The sequence below is a fragment of the Oncorhynchus masou genome, chromosome 4, assembly GCF_036934945.1.
Source record: "Oncorhynchus masou masou isolate Uvic2021 chromosome 4, UVic_Omas_1.1, whole genome shotgun sequence".
Taxonomy (NCBI): domain Eukaryota; kingdom Metazoa; phylum Chordata; class Actinopteri; order Salmoniformes; family Salmonidae; genus Oncorhynchus; species Oncorhynchus masou.
This window is the reverse complement of record NC_088215.1, coordinates 15,888,828-15,915,343: the sequence shown is the minus strand read 5'-3', so window position 1 is coordinate 15,915,343 and position 26,516 is coordinate 15,888,828. Positions and strand designations below refer to the sequence as shown.

At 42.2% G+C, this 26,516-nt stretch overlaps 1 protein-coding gene across 1 annotated transcript in view; it reads right to left on the bottom strand.

Moving 5' to 3' along the window:
• The window catches only part of LOC135524505 (xylosyltransferase 1-like), a 150,770-nt gene that overhangs the window by 50,157 nt on the left and 74,097 nt on the right, over positions 1–26,516 (bottom strand). Inside the window, exons 3-4 of the mRNA XM_064952096.1 lie at positions 24,128–24,300; positions 14,396–14,598 (exon numbers count right to left, since the gene is read on the bottom strand). Coding sequence (XP_064808168.1) covers positions 14,396–14,598; positions 24,128–24,300 — 376 coding nt within the window. The remainder of the gene's footprint in view (positions 1–14,395; positions 14,599–24,127; positions 24,301–26,516) is intronic.

Genomic DNA, 26,516 nt, shown 5'->3' with positions numbered 1-26,516 from the left:
TGCAGTAGTTTATGTGTCGGGGGGCTGGGTCAGTTTGTTATATCTGGAGTACTTCTCCTGTCCAATTCGGTGTCCTGTGTGAATCTAAGTGTACGTTCTCTAATTCTCTCCTTCTCTCTCTCTTTCTCTCTCTCGGAGAACCTGAGCCCTAGGACCATGTCCCAGGACTACCTGACATGATGACTCCTTGCTGTCCCCAGTCCACCTGGCCATGCTGCTGCTCCAGTTTTAACTGTTCTGCCTTATTATTATTCGACCATGCTGGTCATTTATGAACATTTGAACATCTTGGCCATGTTCTGTTATAATCTCCACCCGGCACAGCCAGTAAGCCTGGTTCCTCTCTAGGTTTCTTCCTAGGTTTCGGCCTTTCTAGGGAGTTTTTCCTAACCACCGTGCTTCTACACCTGCATTGCTTGCTGTTTGGGGTTTTAGGCTGGGTTTCTGTACAGCACTTTGAGATATCAGCTGATGTACGAAGGGCTATATAAATAAATTTGATTTGATTTGATATTTAGGCAGCCATATTCTTTGGGTATTTTATGGGTGACTGTTTCCTGTCTTTGTGTTTTATGCACCAGTTAGGACTGTTATGGTTTTCACGTTTATTGTTTTGTAGTTTGTTCAGGTTTGAGTTTTCTGATTAAAGAACCATGAACTATAACCACGCCGCGTTTTGGTCCGCCTCTCCTTCCCAGGAAGAAAGCCGTGACACCCACCTTAGATTGTGGGATCTTGATTGTGTGTAGTTGCTTTCTGCACTGCATGTAGCTTTACATTCGTATTTTGTTGGTTTTTCGGTGTCATTTAAATAAAAGAAAAAATGTACGCCTACCACGCTGCACTTTGTTCCAATCCATCTTTAAATGAACGTGACACAACCGCCACTCACTTTTATGCTCAGTTTGATTTTGGGAGGAACTATTGCTTTAACGGAACATTTGATCATGTATTATTTAACTATCCACTATGATCAGGGCCCAGGGTTTTCCAGGACAGTTGGTCAGGAAAACAACTAATCCTAAGTACAAAGACAGTAAACATAACATCCATTTAACAGTTGGCTCAATAACCAACCCCACAGGCACTATACAATACAGCAGTCCAGTGGAGTCTAACCCGTTCTACGCAGCCCAGCCAGGCTAAAAGCTTCTCCTCTGCAGTGCAAGCCATCATTACCACAGTCAAAGGTATTCTCAACAACACAGTCTGCAGAGTGTAAAGCAGGGCAGGGGGAGGCTGTCTGGGCCTTTAGATGACAGCTCAGTTTTCCTTTCCAAAAGAGCCTAAACTCTCCTAACAAAGCTGGGCTAGTGCATGCTGAAGGGATGCATATTAATGCCATTTACTGATGAAGGAGCAATTTCACAGCCCCAAGGCTTTACTTAGCAGATGTAGTGAAAAACACACACACACACACACACTGATGTTGTGTAGCAGAACACACACACGCACGAACACATACACACACTGATGTTGTGTAGCAGAACACACGCACGCACACACACACACACACACACACACACACACACACACACACACACACACACACACACACACACACACACACACACACACACACACACACACACACACACACACACCCACACTGATGTTGTGTAGGAGAACGCACGCACACAAACACAGACAACACACACAGAGCATAGCACAGTGGGGGGAAATCCAGGTCACAGCATAGATTTGCCAGAGCTGTGCCATTGTGCCTGAGTGGTCACACAGTCTGTCCAATGGGTCTGGCTGGTTTGCTGACTGACTGTCTGCCCCCAGGGTGCAGTCTCTGTCTCTCTGTCACTATCTGTCTGGCTGGATGGCATTCACACACACTGCCACCGTAGCCAGTACCACAGAATTACCAGCCAAGCCCATATCACAGCCTTGCAGCCACCCTTATACCAGAACCATAAAAACACCCTGCTACCCTGTTGGCATATGCCCTAATTGTGCACTCTTAGCAAAGCATACTTTACTATACTATACTGTGCATGTACTGTACTATAATGTACTATTCTCTAATATACTGTGCCTATACTATACTGTAATATGCTTTACAATACTGTAATGTACTGTGCTATACTGTACCTATACTGTACTATACAGTAATGTACTGTACTATACTGTACTCTACAGTACATATACTGTAATATACTGTACTATACTATACTGTACCTATACTGTACTGTACTATACTGTACTATACTATACGGTACCTATACCATATAGTATAGTATAGTACAGTATAGTACAGTACATAAAATGTGGAATTACTGGTCATGCTCTAGATTGGTTTATAAATTACCTATCAAATCGTACACAATGTGTAATGGAGCATGGTTGTATATCTGAGTCCATAGAGGTGTGCTCGGGTGTTCCGCAAGGTTCTATTTTGGGTCCACTGTTTTTCGTTTTGTATATAAACAACATTGGGGATCTTATTGAAACAGTGGATGTTCATTTTTATGCAGATGATACTGTTCTTTATTCAAGTTGTAGTAGTTTATCTTTAGCTTTTGAAAATGCCCAAAGAGCATTTAACATCATACAACAGAATCTGTATGATTTAAAGCTGATTCTAAATTCGGGTAAAACTAAATGCATGATATTTTCAAATACCAGGCATGTTACAAATCATGTCATTGCTACATTGGCTGGACATAGTATAGAGCAAGTTAAAGTGTACAAATATTTGGGTGTGTGGGTTGATGATAAGCTGAGCTTCACTGTGCATGTAGAGAACTTGATATGGAAGCTCAAGCTGAAAATAGGATTTTATTACCGGCATAAGGCTTGTTTTTCTTTTGAGGCCAGGAAGGAGCTGGTACGATGTACATTACTGTCGGTTTTAGATTGTAGTGATTATATATATGCAGGCCTCAGCCACTACCCTGAGAGCAATTGATTCAGTGTATCGTGCAGCCCTCAGGTTAATTCCAAATCAGAAACGTCTAACATATCATTGTGATCTCTACAGCGCTGTTGGCTGGTCGTCATTGACCTTACGTAGGCTTAACACTGGTATACACTGATTTATAAGGCCATATTGGGTAAAATGCCATTGTATCTCTGTTCTTTTTTAGTCAGGTCAGTAAATAAATATAAATTACGGTCCCATTCTGATTTGCTTCTAACAGTACCAAAAATTAGAACAGGTCATGGTAGAAATAGTTTTAGTTACTTAGCACCGTGGTCCTGGAATTCTCTCCTGAACATATTAAAATGTGTTGATCTTGTTTAGTTGGTGGAGTTTAAACACTTGATCGATGTATGTATCATAGAAGAGTGTAATTGTTTTTAGGCCAGCTGTTTTTAGTCAAGATGTTTGTGTTTTTAATGTAATATGTAATTGTTGTACTGTATGTGTGTTTATAGTTTTGTTTAATGTTGTGTTAGTGTGTGTAAGTTGTTTGGTCTGAAACATTGTTCCCCCTGCTGCTATTGGACCAGGTCTCTCTTGGAAAATAGATATTATCTCAATGAGAAAAAAACCTGTATAAATAAAGGTAAAATATATATATATATTTTTTAAACAATACTGTACTATACAGTAATATACTGTAATGTGCTATACTGTACTACACTGTACGGTACCTATACTGTACTATACTGCACTATACTGTACCTATACTGTACTGCACTATACTGTACCTATACTGTACTGTACTATACTGTACCTATACTGTACTATACTATACTGTACTGCACTATACTGTATTTCACTATACTGTACTGCACTATACTGTACTGCACTATACTGTACCTATACTGTACTGCACTATACTGCACCTATACTGTATTGCACTATACTGTACTGTACTATACTGTACTGCACTATACTGTACCTATACTGTACTGTACTATACTGTACCTATACTGTACTGTACTATACTGTACTGTACTATACTATACTGTACCTGTAATGTACTGTACTATACTGTACTATACTATACTATTGTGCTCTTACCACACTTGAATAGTTGGCAAGTCCATATCACAAGTTATTTCTGAATCAAAGTTGTGCATATACGTTTGGGTGGGTTATAACCTACAACTGACCAAAAGAGGGCGAGAGAGAGTCTATACTACATACCTATAGAGATTCTTGTTAACATGTATACGGTTCCTAAAATCAGCTGGATAGTCTTTAGTAAATCAGCTGGATAGTCTTTAGTAAATCAGCTGGATAGTCTTTATTAAATCAGCTGGATAGTCTTTAGTTAAGCAGCTGGATAGTCTTTATTAAATCAACTGGATAGTCTTTATTAAATCAGCTGGATAGTCTTTAGTAAATCAGCTGGATAGTCTTTAGTAAATCAGCTGGACAGTCTTTAGTAAATCAGCTGGACAGTCTTCATTAAATCAGCTGGATAGTCTTTATTATATCAGCTGGACAGTCTTCATTAAATCAGCTGGATAGTCTTTATTATATCAGCTGGATAGTCTTTATTAAATCAGCTGCATAGTCTTTATTAAATCAGCTGCATAGTGTTTAGTAAATCAGCTGGATAGTCTTTAGTTAAGCAGCTGGATAGTCTTTAGTAAATCAGCTGCATAGTATTTAGTAAATCAGCTGGACAGTCTTAGTAAATCAGCTGGACAGTCTTTAGTAAATCAGCTGGAAAGTATTTAGTAAAGCAGCTGGATAGTCTTTAGTTAAGCAGTTGGATAGTCTTTAGTTAAGCAGCTGGACAGTCTTAGTAAATCAGATAGACAGTCTTTAGTAAAGCAGCTGGATAGTCTTTAGTTAAGCAGCTGGATAGTCTTTAGTAAAGCAGCTGTATAGTCTTTAGTAAAGCAACTGTACAGTCTTAGTAGAGCAGCTGGACAGTCTTAGTAGAGCAGCTGGACAGTCTTAGTAGAGCAGCTGGACAGTCTTAGTAGAGCAGCTGGACAGTCTTAGTAGAGCAGCTGGTTAGACTTTAGTAGAGCAGCTGGACAGTCTTAGTAGAGAAGCTGGATAGTCTTTAGTAGAGCAGCTGCATAGTCTTTAGTAGAGCAGCTAAATAGTAATTAGTAGAGCAGCTGGACAGTCTTTAGTTAAGCAGCTGGATAATCTTTAGTAAAGCAGCTGGACAGTCTTAGTAGAGCAGCTGGTTAGTCTTTAGTAGAGCAGCTGGACAGTCTTAGTAGAGCAGCTGGTTAGTCTTTAGTAGAGCAGCTGGACAGTCTTAGTAGAGCAGCTGGTTAGTCTTTAGTAAAGCAGCTGCATAGTCTTAGTAGAGCAGCTGCATAGTCTTAGTAGAGCAGCTGGACAGTCTTTAGTAGAGCAACTGGACAGTCTTAGTAGAGCAGCTGGTTAGTCTTTAGTAGAGCAGCTGGACAGTCTTAGTAGAGCAGCTGGTTAGTCTTTAGTAGAGCAGCTGGACAGTCTTAGTAGAGCAGCTGGTTAGTCTTTAGTAGAGCAGCTGGACAGTCTTAGTAGAGCAGCTGGTTAGTCTTTAGTAGAGCAGCTGGACAGTTTTAGTAGAGCAGCTGGACAATCTTAGTAGAGCAGCTGGACAGTCTTAGTAGAGCAGCTGGACAGTTTTAGTAGAGCAGCTGGACAGTCTTAGTAGAGCAGCTGGTTAGTCTTTAGTAGAGCAGCTGGACAGTTTTAGTAGAGCAGCTGGACAGTCTTAGTAGAGCAGCTGGACAGTCTTTAGTAGAGCAGCTGGACAGTCTTAGTAAATCAGTTAGACAGTCTTTAGTAAATCAGCTGGATAGTCTTTAGTTAAGCAGCTGGATAGTCTTTAGTAAAGCAACTGTACAGTCTTAGTAGAGCAGCTGGACAGTCTTAGTAGAGCAGCTGGACAGTCTTAGTAGAGCAGCTGGACAGTCTTAGTAGAGCAGCTGGACAGTCTTAGTAGAGCAGCTGGACAGTCTTAGTAGAGCAGCTGGTTAGTCTTTAGTAGAGCAGCTGGACAGTCTTAGTAGAGCAGCTGGACAGTCTTAGTAGAGCAGCTGGACAGTCTTAGTAGAGCAGCTGGACAGTCTTAGTAAAGCAGCTGTATAGTCTTTAGTAAAGCAACTGTACAGTCTTAGTAGAGCAGCTGGACAGTCTTAGTAGAGCAGCTGGACAGTCTTAGTAGAGCAGCTGGACAGTCTTAGTAGAGCAGCTGGACAGTCTTAGTAGAGCAGCTGGTTAGTCTTTAGTAGAGCAGCTGGACAGTCTTAGTAGAGCAGCTGGACAGTATTTGGTAGAGCAGCTGGAAAGTCTTTAGTAGAGCAGCTGTATAGTCTTAGTAGAGAAGCTGGATAGTCGTTAGTAGAGCAGCTGCATAGTCTTTAGTAGAGCAGCTGAATAGTAATTAGTAGAGCAGCTGGACAGTCTTTAGTTAAGCAGCTGGATAGTCTTTAGTAAAGCAGCTGGACAGTCTTAGTAGAGCAGCTGGTTAGTCTTTAGTAGAGCAGCTGGACAGTTTTAGTAGAGCAGCTGGACAATCTTAGTAGAGCAGCTGGACAGTTTTAGTAGAGCAGCTGGACAGTCTTAGTAGAGCAGCTGGACAGTTTTAATTGAGCCGCTGGACAGTCTTAGTAGAGCAGCTGGACAGTTTTAGTAGAGCAGCTGGACAGTCTTAGTAGAGCAGCTGGTTAGTCTTTAGTAGAGCAGCTGGACAGTCTTTAGTAGAGCAGCTGGCCAATCTTAGTAGAGCAGCTGGACAGTCTTAGTAGAGCAGCTGGACAGTCTTTAGTAGAGCAGCTGGAAGGTCTTTGGTAGAGCAGCTGGTTAGTCTTTAGAAGAGCAGCGGGACAGTCTTTGGTAGAGCAGCTGGTTAGTCTTTAGTAGAGCAGCTGGACAGTCTTTAGTAGAGCAGCTGGTTAGTCTTTAGTAAAGCAGCTGCATAGTCTTAGTAGAGCAGCTGCATAGTCTTAGTAGAGCAGCTGGACAGTCTTTAGTAGAGCAGCTGGACAGTCTTAGTAGAGCAGCTGGTTAGTCTTTAGTAGAGCAGCTGGACAGTCTTAGTAGAGCAGCTGGTTAGTCTTTAGTAGAGCAGCTGGACAGTTTTAGTAGAGCAGCTGGACAATCTTAGTAGAGCAGCTGGACAGTTTTAGTAGAGCAGCTGGACAGTCTTAGTAGAGCAGCTGGACAGTTTTAATTGAGCCGCTGGACAGTCTTAGTAGAGCACTGGACAGTTTTAGTAGAGCAGCTGGACAGTCTTAGTAGAGCAGCTGGTTAGTCTTTAGTAGAGCAGCTGGACAGTTTTAGTAGAGCAGCTGGCCAATCTTAGTAGAGCAGCTGGACAGTCTTAGTAGAGCAGCTGGACAGTCTTTAGTAGAGCAGCTGGAAGGTCTTTGGTAGAGCAGCTGGTTAGTCTTTAGAAGAGCAGCGGGACAGTCTTTGGTAGAGCAGCTGGTTAGTCTTTAGTAGAGCAGCTGGACAGTCTTTAGTAAAGCAGCTGCATAGTCTTAGTAGAGCAGCTGCATAGTCTTAGTAGAGCAGCTGGACAGTCTTTAGTAGAGCAGCTGGACAGTCTTAGTAGAGCAGCTGGTTAGTCTTTAGTAGAGCAGCTGGACAGTCTTAGTAGAGCAGCTGGTTAGTCTTTAGTAGAGCAGCTGGACAGTCTTAGTAGAGCAGCTGGTTAGTCTTTAGTAGAGCAGCTGGACAGTCTTAGTAGAGCAGCTGGTTAGTCTTTAGTAGAGCAGCTGCATAGTCTTAGTAGAGCAGCTGCATAGTCTTAGTAGAGCAGCTGGATAGTCTTTAGTAGAGCAGCTGGACAGTCTTAGTAGAGCAGCTGGTTAGTCTTTAGTAGAGCAGCTGGACAGTCTTAGTAGAGCAGCTGGTTAGTCTTTAGTAGAGCAGCTGGACAGTCTTAGTAGAGCAGCTGGTTAGTCTTTAGTAGAGCAGCTGGACAGTTTTAGTAGAGCAGCTGGCCAATCTTAGTAGAGCAGCTGGACAGTCTTAGTAGAGCAGCTGGACAGTCTTTAGTAGAGCAGCTGGAAGGTCTTTGGTAGAGCAGCTGGTTAGTCTTTAGAAGAGCAGCGGGACAGTCTTTGGTAGAGCAGCTGGTTAGTCTTTAGTAGAGCAGCTGGACAGTCTTTAGTAAAGCAGCTGCATAGTCTTAGTAGAGCAGCTGCATAGTCTTAGTAGAGCAGCTGGACAGTCTTTAGTAGAGCAGCTGGACAGTCTTAGTAGAGCAGCTGGTTAGTCTTTAGTAGAGCAGCTGGACAGTCTTAGTAGAGCAGCTGGTTAGTCTTTAGTAGAGCAGCTGGACAGTCTTAGTAGAGCAGCTGGTTAGTCTTTAGTAGAGCAGCTGGACAGTCTTAGTAGAGCAGCTGCTTAGTCTTTAGTAGAGCAGCTGCATAGTCTTAGTAGAGCAGCTGCATAGTCTTAGTAGAGCAGCTGGATAGTCTTTAGTAGAGCAGCTGGACAGTCTTAGTAGAGCAGCTGGTTAGTCTTTAGTAGAGCAGCTGGACAGTCTTAGTAGAGCAGCTGGTTAGTCTTTAGTAGAGCATCTGGACAGTCTTAGTAGAGCAGCTGGTTAGTCTTTAGTAGAGCAGCTGGACAGTCTTAGTAGAGCAGCTGGTTAGTCTTTAGTAGAGCAGCTGGACAGTCTTTAGTAGAGCAGCTGGACAGTTTTAGTAGAGCAGCTGGACAGTCTTAGTAGAGCAGCTGGACAGTCTTTAGTAGAGCAGCTGGACAGTCTTAGTAAATCAGTTAGACAGTCTTTAGTAAAGCAGCTGGATAGTCTTTAGTTAAGCAGCTGGATAGTCTTTAGTAAAGCAGCTGTATAGTCTTTAGTAAAGCAACTGTACAGTCTTAGTAGAGCAGCTGGACAGTCTTAGTAGAGCAGCTGGACAGTCTTAGTAGAGCAGCTGGACAGTCTTAGTAGAGCAGCTGGACAGTCTTAGTAGAGCAGCTGGTTAGTCTTTAGTAGAGCAGCTGGACAGTCTTAGTAGAGCAGCTGGTTAGTCTTTAGTAGAGCAGCTGGACAGTCTTAGTAGAGCAGCTGGTTAGTCTTTAGTAGAGCAGCTGCATAGTCTTAGTAGAGCAGCTGCATAGTCTTAGTAGAGCAGCTGGATAGTCTTTAGTAGAGCAGCTGGACAGTCTTAGTAGAGCAGCTGGTTAGTCTTTAGTAGAGCAGCTGGACAGTCTTAGTAGAGCAGCTGGTTAGTCTTTAGTAGAGCAGCTGGACAGTCTTAGTAGAGCAGCTGGTTAGTCTTTAGTAGAGCAGCTGGACAGTCTTAGTAGAGCAGCTGGTTAGTCTTTAGTAGAGCAGCTGGACAGTCTTTAGTAGAGCAGCTGGACAGTTTTAGTAGAGCAGTTGGACAGTCTTAGTAGAGCAGCTGGACAGTCTTTAGTAGAGCAGCTGGACAGTCTTAGTAAATCAGTTAGACAGTCTTTAGTAAAGCAGCTGGATAGTCTTTAGTTAAGCAGCTGGATAGTCTTTAGTAAAGCAGCTGTATAGTCTTTAGTAAAGCAACTGTACAGTCTTAGTAGAGCAGCTGGACAGTCTTAGTAGAGCAGCTGGACAGTCTTAGTAGAGCAGCTGGACAGTCTTAGTAGAGCAGCTGGACAGTCTTAGTAGAGCAGCTGGTTAGTCTTTAGTAGAGCAGCTGGACAGTCTTAGTAGAGCAGCTGGACAGTATTTGGTAGAGCAGCTGGAAAGTCTTTAGTAGAGCAGCTGTATAGTCTTTAGTAGAGCAGCTGAATAGTAATTAGTAGAGCAGCTGGACAGTCTTTAGTTAAGCAGCTGGATAGTCTTTAGTAAAGCAGCTGGACAGTCTTAGTAGAGCAGCTGGACAGTTTTAGTAGAGCAGCTGGACAGTCTTAGTAGAGCAGCTGGTTAGTCTTTAGTAGAGCAGCTGGACAGTTTTAGTAGAGCAGCTGGCCAATCTTAGTAGAGCAGCTGGACAGTCTTAGTAGAGCAGCTGGACAGTTTTAGTAGAGCAGCTGGACAGTCTTAGTAGAGCAGCTGGTTAGTCTTTAGTAGAGCAGCTGGACAGTTTTAGTAGAGCAGCTGGCCAATCTTAGTAGAGCAGCTGGACAGTCTTAGTAGAGCAGCTGGACAGTCTTTAGTAGAGCAGCTGGAAGGTCTTTGGTAGAGCAGCTGGTTAGTCTTTAGAAGAGCAGCGGGACAGTCTTTGGTAGAGCAGCTGGTTAGTCTTTAGTAGAGCAGCTGGACAGTCTTTAGTAGAGCAGCTGGTTAGTCTTTAGTAAAGCAGCTGCATAGTCTTAGTAGAGCAGCTGCATAGTCTTAGTAGAGCAGCTGGACAGTCTTTAGTAGAGCAGCTGGACAGTCTTAGTAGAGCAGCTGGTTAGTCTTTAGTAGAGCAGCTGGACAGTCTTAGTAGAGCAGCTGGTTAGTCTTTAGTAGAGCAGCTGGACAGTCTTAGTAGAGCAGCTGGTTAGTCTTTAGTAGAGCAGCTGGACAATCTTAGTAGAGCAGCTGGTTAGTCTTTAGTGGAGCAGCTGGACAGTCTTAGTAGAGCAGCTGGACAGTTTTAATTGAGCCGCTGGACAGTCTTAGTAGAGCAGCTGGACAGTTTTAGTAGAGCAGCTGGACAGTCTTAGTAGAGCAGCTGGTTAGTCTTTAGTAGAGCAGCTGGACAATCTTAGGAGAGCAGCTGGACAATCTTAGGAGAGCAGCTGGACAGTCTTAGTAGAGCAGCTGGACAGTCTTTAGTAGAGCAGCTGGACAGTCTTTAGTAGAGCAGCTGGACAGTCTTAGTAGAGCAGCTGGACAGTTTTAATTGAGCCGCTGGACAGTCTTCGTAGAGCAGCTGGACAGTTTTAGTAGAGCAGCTGGACAGTCTTAGTAGAGCAGCTGGTTAGTCTTTAGTAGAGCAGTTGGACAGTTTCAGTAGAGCAGCTGGACAATCTTAGGAGAGCAGCTGGACAGTCTTAGTAGAGCAGCTGGACAGTCTTTAGTAGAGCAGCTGGACAGTCTTAGTAAATCAGTTAGACAGTCTTTAGTAAAGCAGCTGGATAGTCTTTAGTTAAGCAGCTGGATAGTCTTTAGTAAAGCAGCTGTATAGTCTTTAGTAAAGCAACTGTACAGTCTTAGTAGAGCAGCTGGACAGTCTTAGTAGAGCAGCTGGACAGTCTTAGTAGAGCAGCTGGACAGTCTTAGTAGAGCAGCTGGACAGTCTTAGTAGAGCAGCTGGTTAGTCTTTAGTAGAGCAGCTGGACAGTCTTAGTAGAGCAGCTGGACAGTATTTGGTAGAGCAGCTGGAAAGTCTGGTTGGCTTCATTCTACACTCACTTGACAGTTGAATTGAACTGAATTGAAGAGGGCTGTCCAAGGCAAGTATAATCTGTCACAGAGTGTTCTTATTTTTGATTGTATCACTGTACGGCCTTGTAGGTGAGCAGGAGTGCATTGAGGGAGTGCATTAATGACCAGAGTGTTGTGGGTTAATGTATGTAAATATGGTCTAAATGAGGAAACTTGAGTCAAATCCAAGAAGTGGTCCAAAAAAGCACTTGCTAAGCGAAGATATTACTGTCTGCTATGCCAACGTGTAACCTCTCTCTTTCCCCCTTCTCTTCTGTCTCTTCTATCACTCCCTCTCCCTCCATCTCTCTCCTGATGAGCCTATAAAAACCTCCAGTGTCAGCCCTTTCCACTGCCACATCACCGCCATGAAAGTGAAGAGAAGAAGAGGAGACAGACAGGAAGAAAGAAACGGCTCACCAGCACACCACAAACACTTCCACTCACACAGTGGCAGACGCAAGCATACACTCACATTATGCAAACACAGGCATATACAAGGCATTAGGCGCGCGCACACACACACACACACTCACACACTCACACACACACACACACACACACACACACACACACACACACACACACACACACACACACACACACACACACAAAAAGCACGGGCTCACAGTTACACTCACACACACACTTGAGAGCACATAGACAGACAGACAAAAAGACAGACACTCTACTTTTATGATTGAGCATCAAAGTCAGAACTATTCTCACCGTTCGCACACTATCCCATAATATCTACGACAAGCACATATCTACATGGCAACAGACTAAAAGTAAGCTCTTTCAGAAACATAAATATTTCCCTGAACATTTCCCTGACAGGGTGAACACAAACAGGGGTGTCTCCTGAGCCTGTGTATACAAACCATGTATATTAACCAACCACACGTGTTGGACTATAAAACAACACAGGGCAACCACCTCTTTCTTTATACCTTCCATCTTAGCTCCAAGTGTTGGACACACAAGGTCCAGTTTCCTTTTTCACAATGGCGATTACAGCAACTGGTGGCCATCTGGGGAAAGTATGTGATTGAAGTCTATGAGGGACTAATGACCTTGAGGTTCACAATGGTGTGTATGTGTGACACTCGTCCCTCGGTGGAATGAGTTTTAAACTCTCCTTCTCTTGCCTTCCAACTACCTCCACAGACAGGTGGCCTCTGTCCCAAGCACCTGGAGAATGGCTACCATCTGGGGCGGTGCCGCACGCACAAACACGCACACACGCACACACACACACACACACGCACGCACGCACGCACGCACACACACACACACACACACACACACACACACACACACACACACACACACACACAAAAACAAACACCACCCATTTGAAAAGTCAATACATATTGACCTAGGGGCAATTAACATGCAATCAGTTCATCATGTAACCTATTCAACTGAGTAAGTAAGCCAGGAGAGGGATTGGAGTTCGGGGGGAACAAATGTGCAATCACCTTAAGAAGAACCGGAGATCTACTGTGATTGATCTATTTAAGTTGTTTAGCTCGGGTCTTTGTTGTAAGTCTGCAGTGGTTGTACAGTGAATGTGACTGTATGGATTCCCTGAGGGCCTATGGGGTTATATAGCTGTGTTTACTGTCTGGTAGTTATTCAGATGGCTTTTGGTACTGTATCCATAACACGACCAAACTGGTGTTCAAAGCGTTCAGTTCTGTAACGTCAGAGTCCTTTCATGTCAGGTCACACAGGGACGTGAGCATGTGAAGTAGTATTTCTCCTGGCCACTCAACCCTAACCAGCTTGACTGCTTCGAAGGAGACGCGGCCCAAAACATCCTGCAACACCAAGACGTTCCATTAAATCCAATTTGCTGTCAACACAGCTGCTGTTCCTTCCATACTTAAACATAGACAGTGCATTCGGAAAGTATTCAGACCCCTTGACTTTTTCCACATTTTGTTACATTACAGCCTTATTCTAAAATGGATTAAATAAAAGAAATCAGCCTAGACACAATACCCCATAATGACGAAGTAAAAACATGTGTAGACATTTTTGTTAATTTATCACAAATAAAAAACAAAAATACCTTATTTACATAAGTATTCAGACCTTTTGCTATGAAACTAAATATTTAGCTCAGGTGCCTCCTGTTTCCATTGATCATCCTTGACATGTTTCTACAACTCCATTGGACATGATTTAGAAAGACACACACCAATCTATATAAGGTCGCACAGTTGATAGTGCATGTCAGAACAAAAACCAAGACATGATGTCAAAGGAATAGATGAACAGAGCAAAGTATATATAGAGAGATCCTTGATGAAAACCTGCTCCAGAGCGCTCAGGACCTCAGACTGGGGCCGAAGGTTCACCTTCCAACAGGACAACAACCCTAAGCACAAGACAATGCAGGAGTGGCTTCAGGACAAGTCTCTGAATGTCCTTGAGTGGCCCAGCCAGAGCCCAGACTTGAACCCAATTGAACATCTCTGGAGAGACCTGTTAATAGCTGTGCAGCGATGCTCCCCATCCAACCGGACAGAGAGGGTCTGCAGAAAAAAATGGGAAAAACTCCCCAAATACAGGTGTGCCAAGCTGGTAGTGTCATACCCAAGACAACATGAAGTTGTAACCTCTGCCAAATGTGCTACAACAAAGTACTGAGTAAAGGGTCTGAATATTGAATACTTTTGCAAAAATGTCGATAAACCTGTTTTTTGCTTTTTCATTATGGGGTATTGTGTGTAGATTGATGAGGGGGGGAAATGTCATCCTTTTAAGAATAAGGCTGTAATGTAACAAAATGTGGAAGTCAAGGGGTCTTGAATACTTTCCGAATGCACAGTAGGTCAACTATCTGGAAAACCTTGCCCCTCCACCCCAGTCACCTGATGGGGTCGTCTGCAGCGCTGAAGTTAATGAAGAAGTCCCAGCTCCGTCGGTCATGGTGATCAGGTCTGACATGCTGCTAGCCTCTACCCCCCACCAGCCTAACCCTCACCCCCTACCCCCTACCCCCCTGTCACCTCCACCCCAGTCACCTGATGGGGTAGTCTGCAGCGCTGAAGTTAATGAAGAAGTCCCAGCTCCAGTCGGTCATGGTGATCAGGTCTGACATGCTGCTAGCCTCTACCCCCCACCAGCCTAACCCTCACCCCCTACCCCCCTGTCACCTCCACCCCAGTCACCTGATGGGGTAGTCTGCAGCGCTGAGGTTGATGAAGAAGTCCCAGCTCCAGTCGGTCATGGTGATGAGGTCTGCCATGCTGCGGAGGTACATGGTGAGCAGGCTGGCACCGCCCCAGATGGTAGCCATCCTCCAGGGCGTCACCCTCACGTTGGGGTACTGGGAGGCCAGGGCCTGCACCTGTCTGTGAAGGTAGTTGGAGCGCTGGAGGGGGAGAGAAGAGGAAGAGTTTAAAATGTTTCAAAACTCATTCCACGGAGGGCCAAGCGTCTGCAGGTTTGTTCTACACCCGTGGACTTGATTGATGAATTAAGGTCACTGGTTAGTAAGAAACTCCCCTCACCTGGTTGTCTAGGTCTTAATTGAAAGGAAAATCTAAAAACCAGCAGACACTAGGCCCTCCATGGAATGAGTTGGACACCCCTGGTTTAAGCCAATATCCTACGTAGGAGAGGATAATGGTGTAAGGCCAGGGCTCTCCAACCCTGTTCCTTGAGAGATACTGTCTAGCACACTTGATTCCAGGGCTGGTCCTTGACGTTCTGCCACCATAGGCAAGACCAAAAAGTAGACGTCTATGATTGGTGATGATTGGTGATCCGGACAGGACCAAAAACCAAAGTCTGTGGAAGTCAAGGCTGGTCCGGAACTGCACCCCAAAAATATGTCCAAAAGGCATCTGCTTCAGTCTATGATTACTGAGGTGTAGCCTACAGTGTTGCCTGAAATGGAATTTTATGAATGCCCATCTATGTGGAAAGCCTATCGTAATGGGCTGGCAGGTAGCCTAGGTAGCCTAGTGGTTAGAGTGTTGGACTAGTAACCAGAAGGTTGCAAGATCAAATCCCTAAGCTGACAAGGTCAAAAATCTGTCGTTCTGCCCCTAAGCAAGGCAGTTAACCCACCGTTCATTGAAAATAAGAATCTGTTCTTAACTGACTTGCCTAGTTACATAAAGGTAAAATAACATTTGTTGAACTCCAAAAAATGACATCCAGACAGGTCCAAAAGACAACGGCTCGTGCTTACTGGGTTGTAGCCAACCATTTCAGCCAGCAATGGAATTTTATGAATGTCCATCCATATATAGTAGTAGTGTGAGGTGGTAGATGGTAGTCTATAGTCTTACCTGGTTATGTATATAGTAGTAGTGTGAGGTGGTAGATGGTAGTCTATAGTCTTACCTGGTCTATATGTATATAGTAGTAGTGTGAGGTGGTAGATGGTAGTCTATAGTCTTACCTGGTCTATATTTATATAGTAGTAGTGTGAGGTCGTATATGGTAGTCTATAGTCTTACCTGGTCTATATGTCTACAGTAGTAGTGTGAGGTGGTAGATGGTAGTCTATAGTCTTACCTGGTCTATATTTATATAGTAGTAGTGTGAGGTGGTAGATGGTAGTCTATAGTCTGGCCTATATGTATATAGTAGTAGTGTGAGGTGGTAGATAGTAGTCTATAGTCTGGTCTATATGTATATAGTAGTAGTGTGAGGTGGTAGATGGTAGTCTATAGTCTTACCTGGTCTATATGTATATAGTAGTAGTGTGAGGTCGTATATGGTAGTCTATGGTCTTACCTGGTCTATATGTATACAGTAGTAGTGTGAGGTGGTAGATGGTAGTCTATAGTCTTACCTGGTCTATATGTATACAGTAGTAGTGTGAGGTGGTAGATGGTAGTCTATAGTCTGGTCTATATGTATATAGTAGTAGTGTGAGGTGGTAGATGGTAGTCTATAGTCTTACCTGGTCTATATGTATATAGTAGTAGTGTGAGGTGGTAGATGGTAGTCTATAGTCTTACCTGGTCTATATGTATATAGTAGTAGTGTGAGGTGGTAGATGGTAGTCTATAGTCTGGTCTATATGTATATAGTAGTAGTGTGAGGTGGTAGATGGTAGTCTATAGTCTGGTCTATATGTATATAGTAGTAGTGTGAGGTGGTAGATGGTAGTCTATAGTCTTACCTGGTCTATATGTATATAGTAGTAGGTTGAGGTGGTAGATAGTAGTCTATAGTCTGGTCTATATGTATATAGTAGTAGTGTGAGGTGGTAGATGGTAGTCTATAGTCTTACCTGGTCTATATGTATATAGTAGTAGTGTGAGGTGGTAGATGGTAGTCTATAGTCTTACCTGGTCTATATGTATACAGTAGTAGTGTGAGGTGGTAGATGGTAGTCTATAGTCTTACCTGGTCTATATGTATATAGTAGTAGTGTGAGGTGGTAGATGGTAGTCTATAGTCTTACCTGGTCTATATGTATATAGTAGTAGTGTGAGGTGGTAGATGGTAGTCTATAGTCTTACCTGGTCTATATGTATACAGTAGTAGTGTGAGGTGGTAGATGGTAGTCTATAGTCTTACCTGGTCTATATGTATATAGTAGTAGTGTGAGGTGGTAGATGGTAGTCTATAGTCTTACCTGGTCTATATGTATATAGTAGTAGTGTGAGGTGGTAGATGGTAGTCTATAGTCTTACCTGGTCTATATGTATATAGTAGTAGTGTGAGGTGGTAGATGGTAGTCTATAGTCTGGTCTATATGTATATAGTAGTAGTGTGAGGTGGTAGATGGTAGTCTATAGTCTTACCTGGTCTATATGTATATAGTAGTAGTGTGAGGTGGTAGATGGTAGTCTATAGTCTTACCTGGTCTATATGTATATAGTAGTAGTGTGAGGTGGTAGATGGTAGTCTATAGTCTTACCTGGTCTATATGTATATAGTAGTAGTGTGAGGTGGTAGATGGTAGTCTATAGTCTTACCTGGTCTATATGTATATAGTAGTAGTGTGAGGTGGTAGATGGTAGTCTATAGTCTTACCTGGTCTATATGTATATAGTAGTAGTGTGAGGTTGTATATGGTAGTCTATAGTCTTACCTGGTCTATATGTATGCAGTAGTAGTGTGAGGTGGTAGATGGTAGTCTATAGTCTTACCTGGTCTATATTTATATAGTAGTAGTGTGAGGTCGTATATGGTGGTCTATAGTCTTACCTGGTCTATATGTATACAGTAGTAGTGTGAGGTGGTAGATGGTAGTCTATAGTCTTACCTGGTCTTATTTATATAGTAGTAGTGTGAGGTGGTAGATGGTAGTCTATAGTCTGGCCTATATGTATATAGTAGTAGTGTGAGGTGGTAGATAGTAGTCTATAGTCTGGTCTATATGTATATAGTAGTAGTGTGAGGTGGTAGATGGTAGTCTATAGTCTTACCTGGTCTATATGTATATAGTAGTAGTGTGAGGTCGTATATGGTAGTCTATAGTCTTACCTGGTCTATATGTATACAGTAGTAGTGTGAGGTGGTAGATGGTAGTCTATAGTCTTACCTGGTCTATATGTATACAGTAGTAGTGTGAGGTGGTAGATGGTAGTCTATAGTCTGGTCTATATGTATATAGTAGTAGTGTGAGGTGGTAGATGGTAGTCTATAGTCTTACCTGGTCTATATGTATATAGTAGTAGTGTGAGGTGGTAGATGGTAGTCTATAGTCTTACCTGGTCTATATGTATACAGTAGTAGTGTGAGGTGGTAGATGGTAGTCTATAGTCTTACCTGGTCTATATGTATATAGTAGTAGTGTGAGGTGGTAGATGGTAGTCTATAGTCTGGTCTATATGTATATAGTAGTAGTGTGAGGTGGTAGATGGTAGTCTATAGTCTTACCTGGTCTATATGTATATAGTAGTAGTGTGAGGTGGTAGATGGTAGTCTATAGTCTTACCTGGTCTATATGTATATAGTAGTAGTGTGAGGTGGTAGATGGTAGTCTATAGTCTTACCTGGTCTATATGTATATAGTAGTAGTGTGAGGTGGTAGATGGTAGTCTATAGTCTGGTCTATATGTATATAGTAGTAGTGTGAGGTGGTAGATGGTAGTCTATAGTCTTACCTGGTCTATATGTATATAGTAGTAGTGTGAGGTGGTAGATGGTAGTCTATAGTCTTACCTGGTCTATATGTATATAGTAGTAGTGTGAGGTGGTAGATGGTAGTCTATAGTCTTACCTGGTCTATATGTATATAGTAGTAGTGTGAGGTGGTAGATGGTAGTCCATAGTCTGGTCTATATGTATATAGTAGTAGTGTGAGGTGGTAGATGGTAGTCTATAGTCTGGTCTATATGTATATAGTAGTAGTGTGAGGTGGTAGATGGTAGTATATAGTCTTACCTGGTCTATATGTATATAGTAGTAGGTTGAGGTGGTAGATAGTAGTCTATAGTCTGGTCTATATGTATATAGTAGTAGTGTGAGGTGGTAGATGGTAGTCTATAGTCTTACCTGGTCTATATGTATATAGTAGTAGTGTGAGGTGGTAGATGGTAGTCTATAGTCTTACCTGGTCTATATGTATACAGTAGTAGTGTGAGGTGGTAGATGGTAGTCTATAGTCTTACCTGGTCTATATGTATATAGTAGTAGTGTGAGGTGGTAGATGGTAGTCTATAGTCTTACCTGGTCTATATGTATATAGTAGTAGTGTGAGGTGGTAGATGGTAGTCTATAGTCTTACCTGGTCTATATGTATATAGTAGTAGTGTGAGGTGGTAGATGGTAGTCTATAGTCTTACCTGGTCTATATGTATATAGTAGTAGTGTGAGGTGGTAGATGGTAGTCTATAGTCTTACCTGGTCTATATGTATATAGTAGTAGTGTGAGGTGGTAGATGGTAGTCTATAGTCTTACCTGGTCTATATGTATATAGTAGTAGTGTGAGGTGGTAGATGGTAGTCTATAGTCTGGTCTATATGTATATAGTAGTAGTGTGAGGTGGTAGATGGTAGTCTATAGTCTTACCTGGTCTATATGTATATAGTAGTAGTGTGAGGTGGTAGATGGTAGTCTATAGTCTTACCTGGTCTATATGTATATAGTAGTAGTGTGAGGTGGTAGATGGTAGTCTATAGTCTTACCTGGTCTATATGTATATAGTAGTAGTGTGAGGTGGTAGATGGTAGTCTATAGTCTTACCTGGTCTATATGTATATAGTAGTAGTGTGAGGTGGTAGATGGTAGTCTATAGTCTTACCTGGTCTATATGTATATAGTAGTAGTGTGAGGTTGTATATGGTAGTCTATAGTCTTACCTGGTCTATATGTATATAGTAGTAGTGTGAGGTGGTAGATGGTAGTCTATAGTCTTACCTGGTCTATATTTATATAGTAGTAGTGTGAGGTCGTATATGGTGGTCTATAGTCTTACCTGGTCTATATGTATACAGTAGTAGTGTGAGGTGGTAGATGGTAGTCTATAGTCTTACCTGGTCTTATTTATATAGTAGTAGTGTGAGGTGGTAGATGGTAGTCTATAGTCTGGCCTATATGTATATAGTAGTAGTGTGAGGTGGTAGATAGTAGTCTATAGTCTGGTCTATATGTATATAGTAGTAGTGTGAGGTGGTAGATGGTAGTCTATAGTCTTACCTGGTCTATATGTATATAGTAGTAGTGTGAGGTAGATGGTAGTCTATAGTCTTACCTGGTCTATATGTATAGTAGTAGTAGTGTGAGGTGGTAGATGGTAGTCTATAGTCTTACCTGGTCTATATGTATATAGTAGTAGTGTGAGGTGGTAGATGGTAGTCTATAGTCTGGTCTATATGTATATAGTAGTAGTGTGAGGTGGTAGATGGTAGTCTATAGTCTTACCTGGTCTATATGTATATAGTAGTAGTGTGAGGTGGTAGATGGTAGTCTATAGTCTTACCTGGTCTATATGTATACAGTAGTAGTGTGAGGTGGTAGATGGTAGTCTATAGTCTTACCTGGTCTATATGTATATAGTAGTAGTGTGAGGTGGTAGATGGTAGTCTATAGTCTGGTCTATATGTATATAGTAGTAGTGTGAGGTGGTAGATGGTAGTCTATAGTCTTACCTGGTCTATATGTATATAGTAGTAGTGTGAGGTGGTAGATGGTAGTCTATAGTCTTACCTGGTCTATATGTATACAGTAGTAGTGTGAGGTGGTAGATGGTAGTCTATAGTCTTACCTGGTCTATATGTATATAGTAGTAGTGTGAGGTGGTAGATGGTAGTCTATAGTCTGGTCTATATGTATATAGTAGTAGTGTGAGGTGGTAGATGGTAGTCTATAGTCTTACCTGGTCTATATGTATATAGTAGTAGTGTGAGGTGGTAGATGGTAGTCTATAGTCTTACCTGGTCTATATGTATATAGTAGTAGTGTGAGGTGGTAGATGGTAGTCTATAGTCTTACCTGGTCTATATGTATATAGTAGTAGTGTGAGGTGGTAGATGGTAGTCTATAGTCTGGTCTATATGTATATAGTAGTAGTGTGAGGTGGTAGATGGTAGTCTATAGTCTGGTCTATATGTATATAGTAGTAGTGTGAGGTGGTAGATGGTAGATGGTAGTATATAGTCTTACCTGGTCTATATGTATATAGTAGTAGGTTGAGGTGGTAGATAGTAGTCTATAGTCTGGTCTATATGTATATAGTAGTAGTGTGAGGTGGTAGATGGTAGTCTATAGTCTTACCTGGTCTATATGTATATAGTAGTAGTGTGAGGTGGTAGATGGTAGTCTATAGTCTTACCTGGTCTATATGTATACAGTAGTAGTGTGAGGTGGTAGATGGTAGTCTATAGTCTTACCTGGTCTATATGTATATAGTAGTAGTGTGAGGTGGTAGATGGTAGTCTATAGTCTTACCTGGTCTATATGTATATAGTAGTAGTGTGAGGTGGTAGATGGTAGTCTATAGTCTTACCTGGTCTATATGTATATAGTAGTAGTGTGAGGTGGTAGATGGTAGTCTATAGTCTTACCTGGTCTATATGTATATAGTAGTAGTGTGAGGTGGTAGATGGTAGTCTATAGTCTTACCTGGTCTATATGTATATAGTAGTAGTGTGAGGTGGTAGATGGTAGTCTATAGTCTTACCTGGTCTATATGTATATAGTAGTAGTGTGAGGTGGTAGATGGTAGTCTATAGTCTGGTCTATATGTATATAGTAGTAGTGTGAGGTGGTAGATGGTAGTCTATAGTCTTACCTGGTCTATATGTATATAGTAGTAGTGTGAGGTGGTAGATGGTAGTCTATAGTCTTACCTGGTCTATATGTATATAGTAGTAGTGTGAGGTGGTAGATGGTAGTCTATAGTCTTACCTGGTCTATATGTATATAGTAGTAGTGTGAGGTGGTAGATGGTAGTCTATAGTCTTACCTGGTCTATATGTATATAGTAGTAGTGTGAGGTGGTAGATGGTAGTCTATAGTCTTACCTGGTCTATATGTATATAGTAGTAGTGTGAGGTTGTATATGGTAGTCTATAGTCTTACCTGGTCTATATGTATGCAGTAGTAGTGTGAGGTGGTAGATGGTAGTCTATAGTCTTACCTGGTCTATATTTATATAGTAGTAGTGTGAGTGGTATATGGTGGTCTATAGTCTTACCTGGTCTATATGTATACAGTAGTAGTGTGAGGTGGTAGATGGTAGTCTATAGTCTTACCTGGTCTTATTATATAGTAGTAGTGTGAGGTGGTAGATTGTAGTCTATAGTCTGGCCTATATGTATATAGTAGTAGTGTGAGGTGGTAGATAGTAGTCTATAGTCTGGTCTATATGTATATAGTAGTAGTGTGAGGTGGTAGATGGTAGTCTATAGTCTTACCTGGTCTATATGTATATAGTAGTAGTGTGAGGTCGTATATGGTAGTCTATAGTCTTACCTGGTCTATATGTATACAGTAGTAGTGTGAGGTGGTAGATGGTAGTCTATAGTCTTACCTGGTCTATATGTATACAGTAGTAGTGTGAGGTGGTAGATGGTAGTCTATAGTCTGGTCTATATGTATATAGTAGTAGTGTGAGGTGGTAGATGGTAGTCTATAGTCTTACCTGGTCTATATGTATATAGTAGTAGTGTGAGGTGGTAGATGGTAGTCTATAGTCTTACCTGGTCTATATGTATACAGTAGTAGTGTGAGGTGGTAGATGGTAGTCTATAGTCTTACCTGGTCTATATGTATATAGTAGTAGTGTGAGGTGGTAGATGGTAGTCTATAGTCTGGTCTATATGTATATAGTAGTAGTGTGAGTCTTACCTGGTCTATATGGTGGTAGATGGTAGTCTATAGTCTTACCTGGTCTATATGTATATAGTAGTAGTGTGAGGTGGTAGATGGTAGTCTATAGTCTGGTCTATATGTATATAGTAGTAGTGTGAGGTGGTAGATGGTAGTCTATAGTCTTACCTGGTCTATATGTATATAGTAGTAGTGTGAGGTGGTAGATGGTAGTCTATAGTCTTACCTGGTCTATATGTATACAGTAGTAGTGTGAGGTGGTAGATGGTAGTCTATAGTCTTACCTGGTCTATATGTATATAGTAGTAGTGTGAGGTGGTAGATGGTAGTCTATAGTCTTACCTGGTCTATATGTATATAGTAGTAGTGTGAGGTGGTAGATGGTAGTCTATAGTCTTACCTGGTCTATATGTATACAGTAGTAGTGTGAGGTGGTAGATGGTAGTCTATAGTCTTACCTGGTCTATATGTATATAGTAGTAGTGTGAGGTGGTAGATGGTAGTCTATAGTCTTACCTGGTCTATATGTATATAGTAGTAGTGTGAGGTGGTAGATGGTAGTCTATAGTCTTACCTGGTCTATATGTATATAGTAGTAGTGTGAGGTGTGGTAGATGGTAGTCTATAGTCTTACCTGGTCTATATGTATATAGTAGTAGTGTGAGGTGGTAGATGGTAGTCTTACCTGGTCTATATGTATATAGTAGTAGTGTGAGGTGTGGTAGATGGTAGTCTATAGTCTTACCTGGTCTATATGTATATAGTAGTAGTGTGAGGTAGTCTACAGTCTTACCTGGTCTATATGTATATAGTAGTAGTGTGAGGTGGTAGATGGTAGTCTATAGTCTTACCTGGTCTATATGTATATAGTAGTAGTGTGAGGTGGTAGATGGTAGTCTATAGTCTTACCTGGTCTATATGTATACAGTAGTAGTGTGAGGTGGTAGATGGTAGTCTATAGTCTTACCTGGTCTATATGTATATAGTAGTAGTGTGAGGTGTGGTAGATGGTAGTCTATAGTCTTACCTGGTCTATATGTATATAGTAGTAGTGTGAGGTGGTAGATGGTAGTCTATAGTCTTACCTGGTCTATATGTATATAGTAGTAGTGTGAGGTGTGGTAGATGGTAGTCTATAGTCTTACCTGGTCTATATGTATATAGTAGTAGTGTGAGGTGTGGTAGATGGTAGTCTATAGTCTTACCTGGTCTATATGTATATAGTAGTAGTGTGAGGTGGTAGATGGTAGTCTATAGTCTTACCTGGTCTATATGTATATAGTAGTAGTGTGAGGTGTGGTAGATGGTAGTCTATAGTCTTACCTGGTCTATATGTATATAGTAGTAGTGTGAGGTAGTCTACAGTCTTACCTGGTCTATATGTATATAGTAGTAGTGTGAGGTGTGGTAGATGGTAGTCTATAGTCTTACCTGGTCTATATGTATATAGTAGTAGTGTGAGGTAGTCTATAGTCTTACCTGGTCTATATGTATATAGTAGTAGTGTGAGGTGGTAGATGGTAGTCTATAGTCTTACCTGGTCTATATGTATATAGTAGTAGTGTGAGGTGTGGTAGATGGTAGTCTATAGTCTTACCTGGTCTATATGTATATAGTAGTAGTGTGAGGTGTGGTAGATGGTAGTCTATAGTCTTACCTGGTCTATATGTATATAGTAGTAGTGTGAGGTGTGGTAGATGGCCTTGAAAAGTCTCTGGAACTGTCGTGAGGCTCTCCCGTGGACCACCAGGACGAAGGCTATCCTGACGGGGGCCGACGGTGGGCCCTCTGACGAGTCCTCCTCCCATGCCACGTTGGCATTGGCCTTACCTGAACAACACAAGGATACCGTACAGAGACAGGTTGTTAGTCATTCATACAGAGAATAAAACATGTACCTGTATGTAGAACTCTCTGACGAGTCTTCCTCCCAGACGCTGACAACTGCCTTACGTGGACAGAATAATAACACACACATTAGGTTTCATCGTCTGCACTTCATACACTGGAAGGTGTACTGAACATGTGGCGCAGTGACTCTGTTACTGTGCTGTTACTGTGCATACTATGAAGAAGAAGAAGCATGTCACAAGGAGATGAGTTTCATTCACTATGTGACCATTGAGTTATTTGAACCATGACCAGCAAGGCCACAAGATAGGAATAGGAATCCTAGAACCATTCCTTTGGGTTTGGGGTGGAGTTCACTTGATAGTGTGTCATCATTGCTCTGTACCACACTCCCAGAATAAGACTTGGAAGCAAGTAGACAATGACTATTCCAACTCACAACCACACAATCAAACAATTCCAGCTCTCTCCAGAAACCGTTCAAAAAGTCACACGGATTCATATAGTGGTTTCTTTCATTCTAATAGTAAACGCCTTAAAAAAATGATTTCCGCTCAGAGCCTCTCTCTTGGTCTTGTATTGTGTTCTCCATCAGCAAATAAGTACTAGGGGAATACAATCCAGCACCATTATTACATATGGTGGTTGTTTTGTGTTCACAGGGCCTATGGAGTTACAGGAAACACAGAGCTTTATTGAGACGTTATGTTTGTTGACGACAAAGAGGACAAGGTTGTTCAGGAGATAATGGCAGTAATCTGGTCCTCTGTGTTGTGAGGGCAGGGGACTTGGTTTCCCAGACGGCAGTGGTGGACCATGTCACGACTCGATATGGTCCCTGGATGGGCAGAAAAGAGGGGAGAAGATGGTGGGTGCTTTCACCCTCTTAGGGTGTGCTGTCCCAGGGGTAAAAAGGCTTCAAGGCGCCCCTCCCGGTTCTCCCCTGTGTCTACAGCAGCGGGGCACGTGGTAAGTGTTTCAACCCCCTTAGGGTATGCTGTCCCAGGGGTAAAAAGATCACAAGGTGCCCCTCCCCTTCTGGCTCTTTCCTCCCTGTGTCTGGACAAGCTAGGCTCTTACTGCTGCCCAGTAATTATCTCAATTGAAGGGCAGGACCTTTTGCTGGCTTGTATTTAAAGCCTAACAACAGGGGTGGGGCTACATTCATGCTCCCATGACTCCAATTGGCCATGCCTCCTGTCCATCACTCAATCAGCCAATTCCCCCCCAATAATTATTGTTCTATTCATAGTTAGGTCCTAATGATCCTGCCTATTAATACGGAGTTTTGAAAGTGTGTGTGTGTGTGTGTGTGTGTGTGTGTGTGTGTGTGTGTGTGTGTGTGTGTGAAAGACGGAGCGTGTGTATGTCTGTGTGTGTTACTATGAAGCCTGGCTGTGCCTATGGGACACACACACACACACACACACACACACACACACACACACACACACACACACACACACACACACACACACACACACACACACAGAGTATCAGATTGAACAGTAATTGGTAGGCAGCTCGGGAGGTTCACTGGCTAGCATGGCACTAGGCTAATTGGCGGAGCGCTTCACCAAGCACTTTGAGGCTTGTGATATGCTAGCTAGCTGAACTAATGAGCCAATGTGTTGTGTGTCTCTACACCTACAGGGACGTGATAGGTCTAAAAATGCCAGACTGCCATATCCCTCTTTTTCCTCTCTCCTATCACCATCAATCTTTCAAACTGCCTCTCCCTCATCTGCTATCAGCACTCTCTCTCTCCATCATGTCATTCTTCTCTCTCTCTCTCTCCATCTTGTGTAACTTCAGCAAGTCATGGCCGTCCATCTCAACCAGTCATGCGAGAGGTTGGAAGAGGAGAGGAGCAGAAATGTCCTTTCAGTTTCCAATATTAAAGTCCTTTAATGCAACATCTGCTCAGTACCAATGAAGGATCCAACTAAAGTCTCACCTGACTGAGTATAACTATCTTGTACTTTGTTCTAGATGTAGGTCTTATAGAACATAAATGAGGTTTTATTTTTTAATCAGGAAACAAGTGACTAAGCCTCGGATGATGTTACCGGCTACGTATTTAGGGGTGACCGAACATGCAAGGTCATTGGCTGACAACTGACATCAACCAATGATGATGTCAGTTCCATCCAACATATTATAACCATGTAGACATTAGACAATAGCCCAGCTAG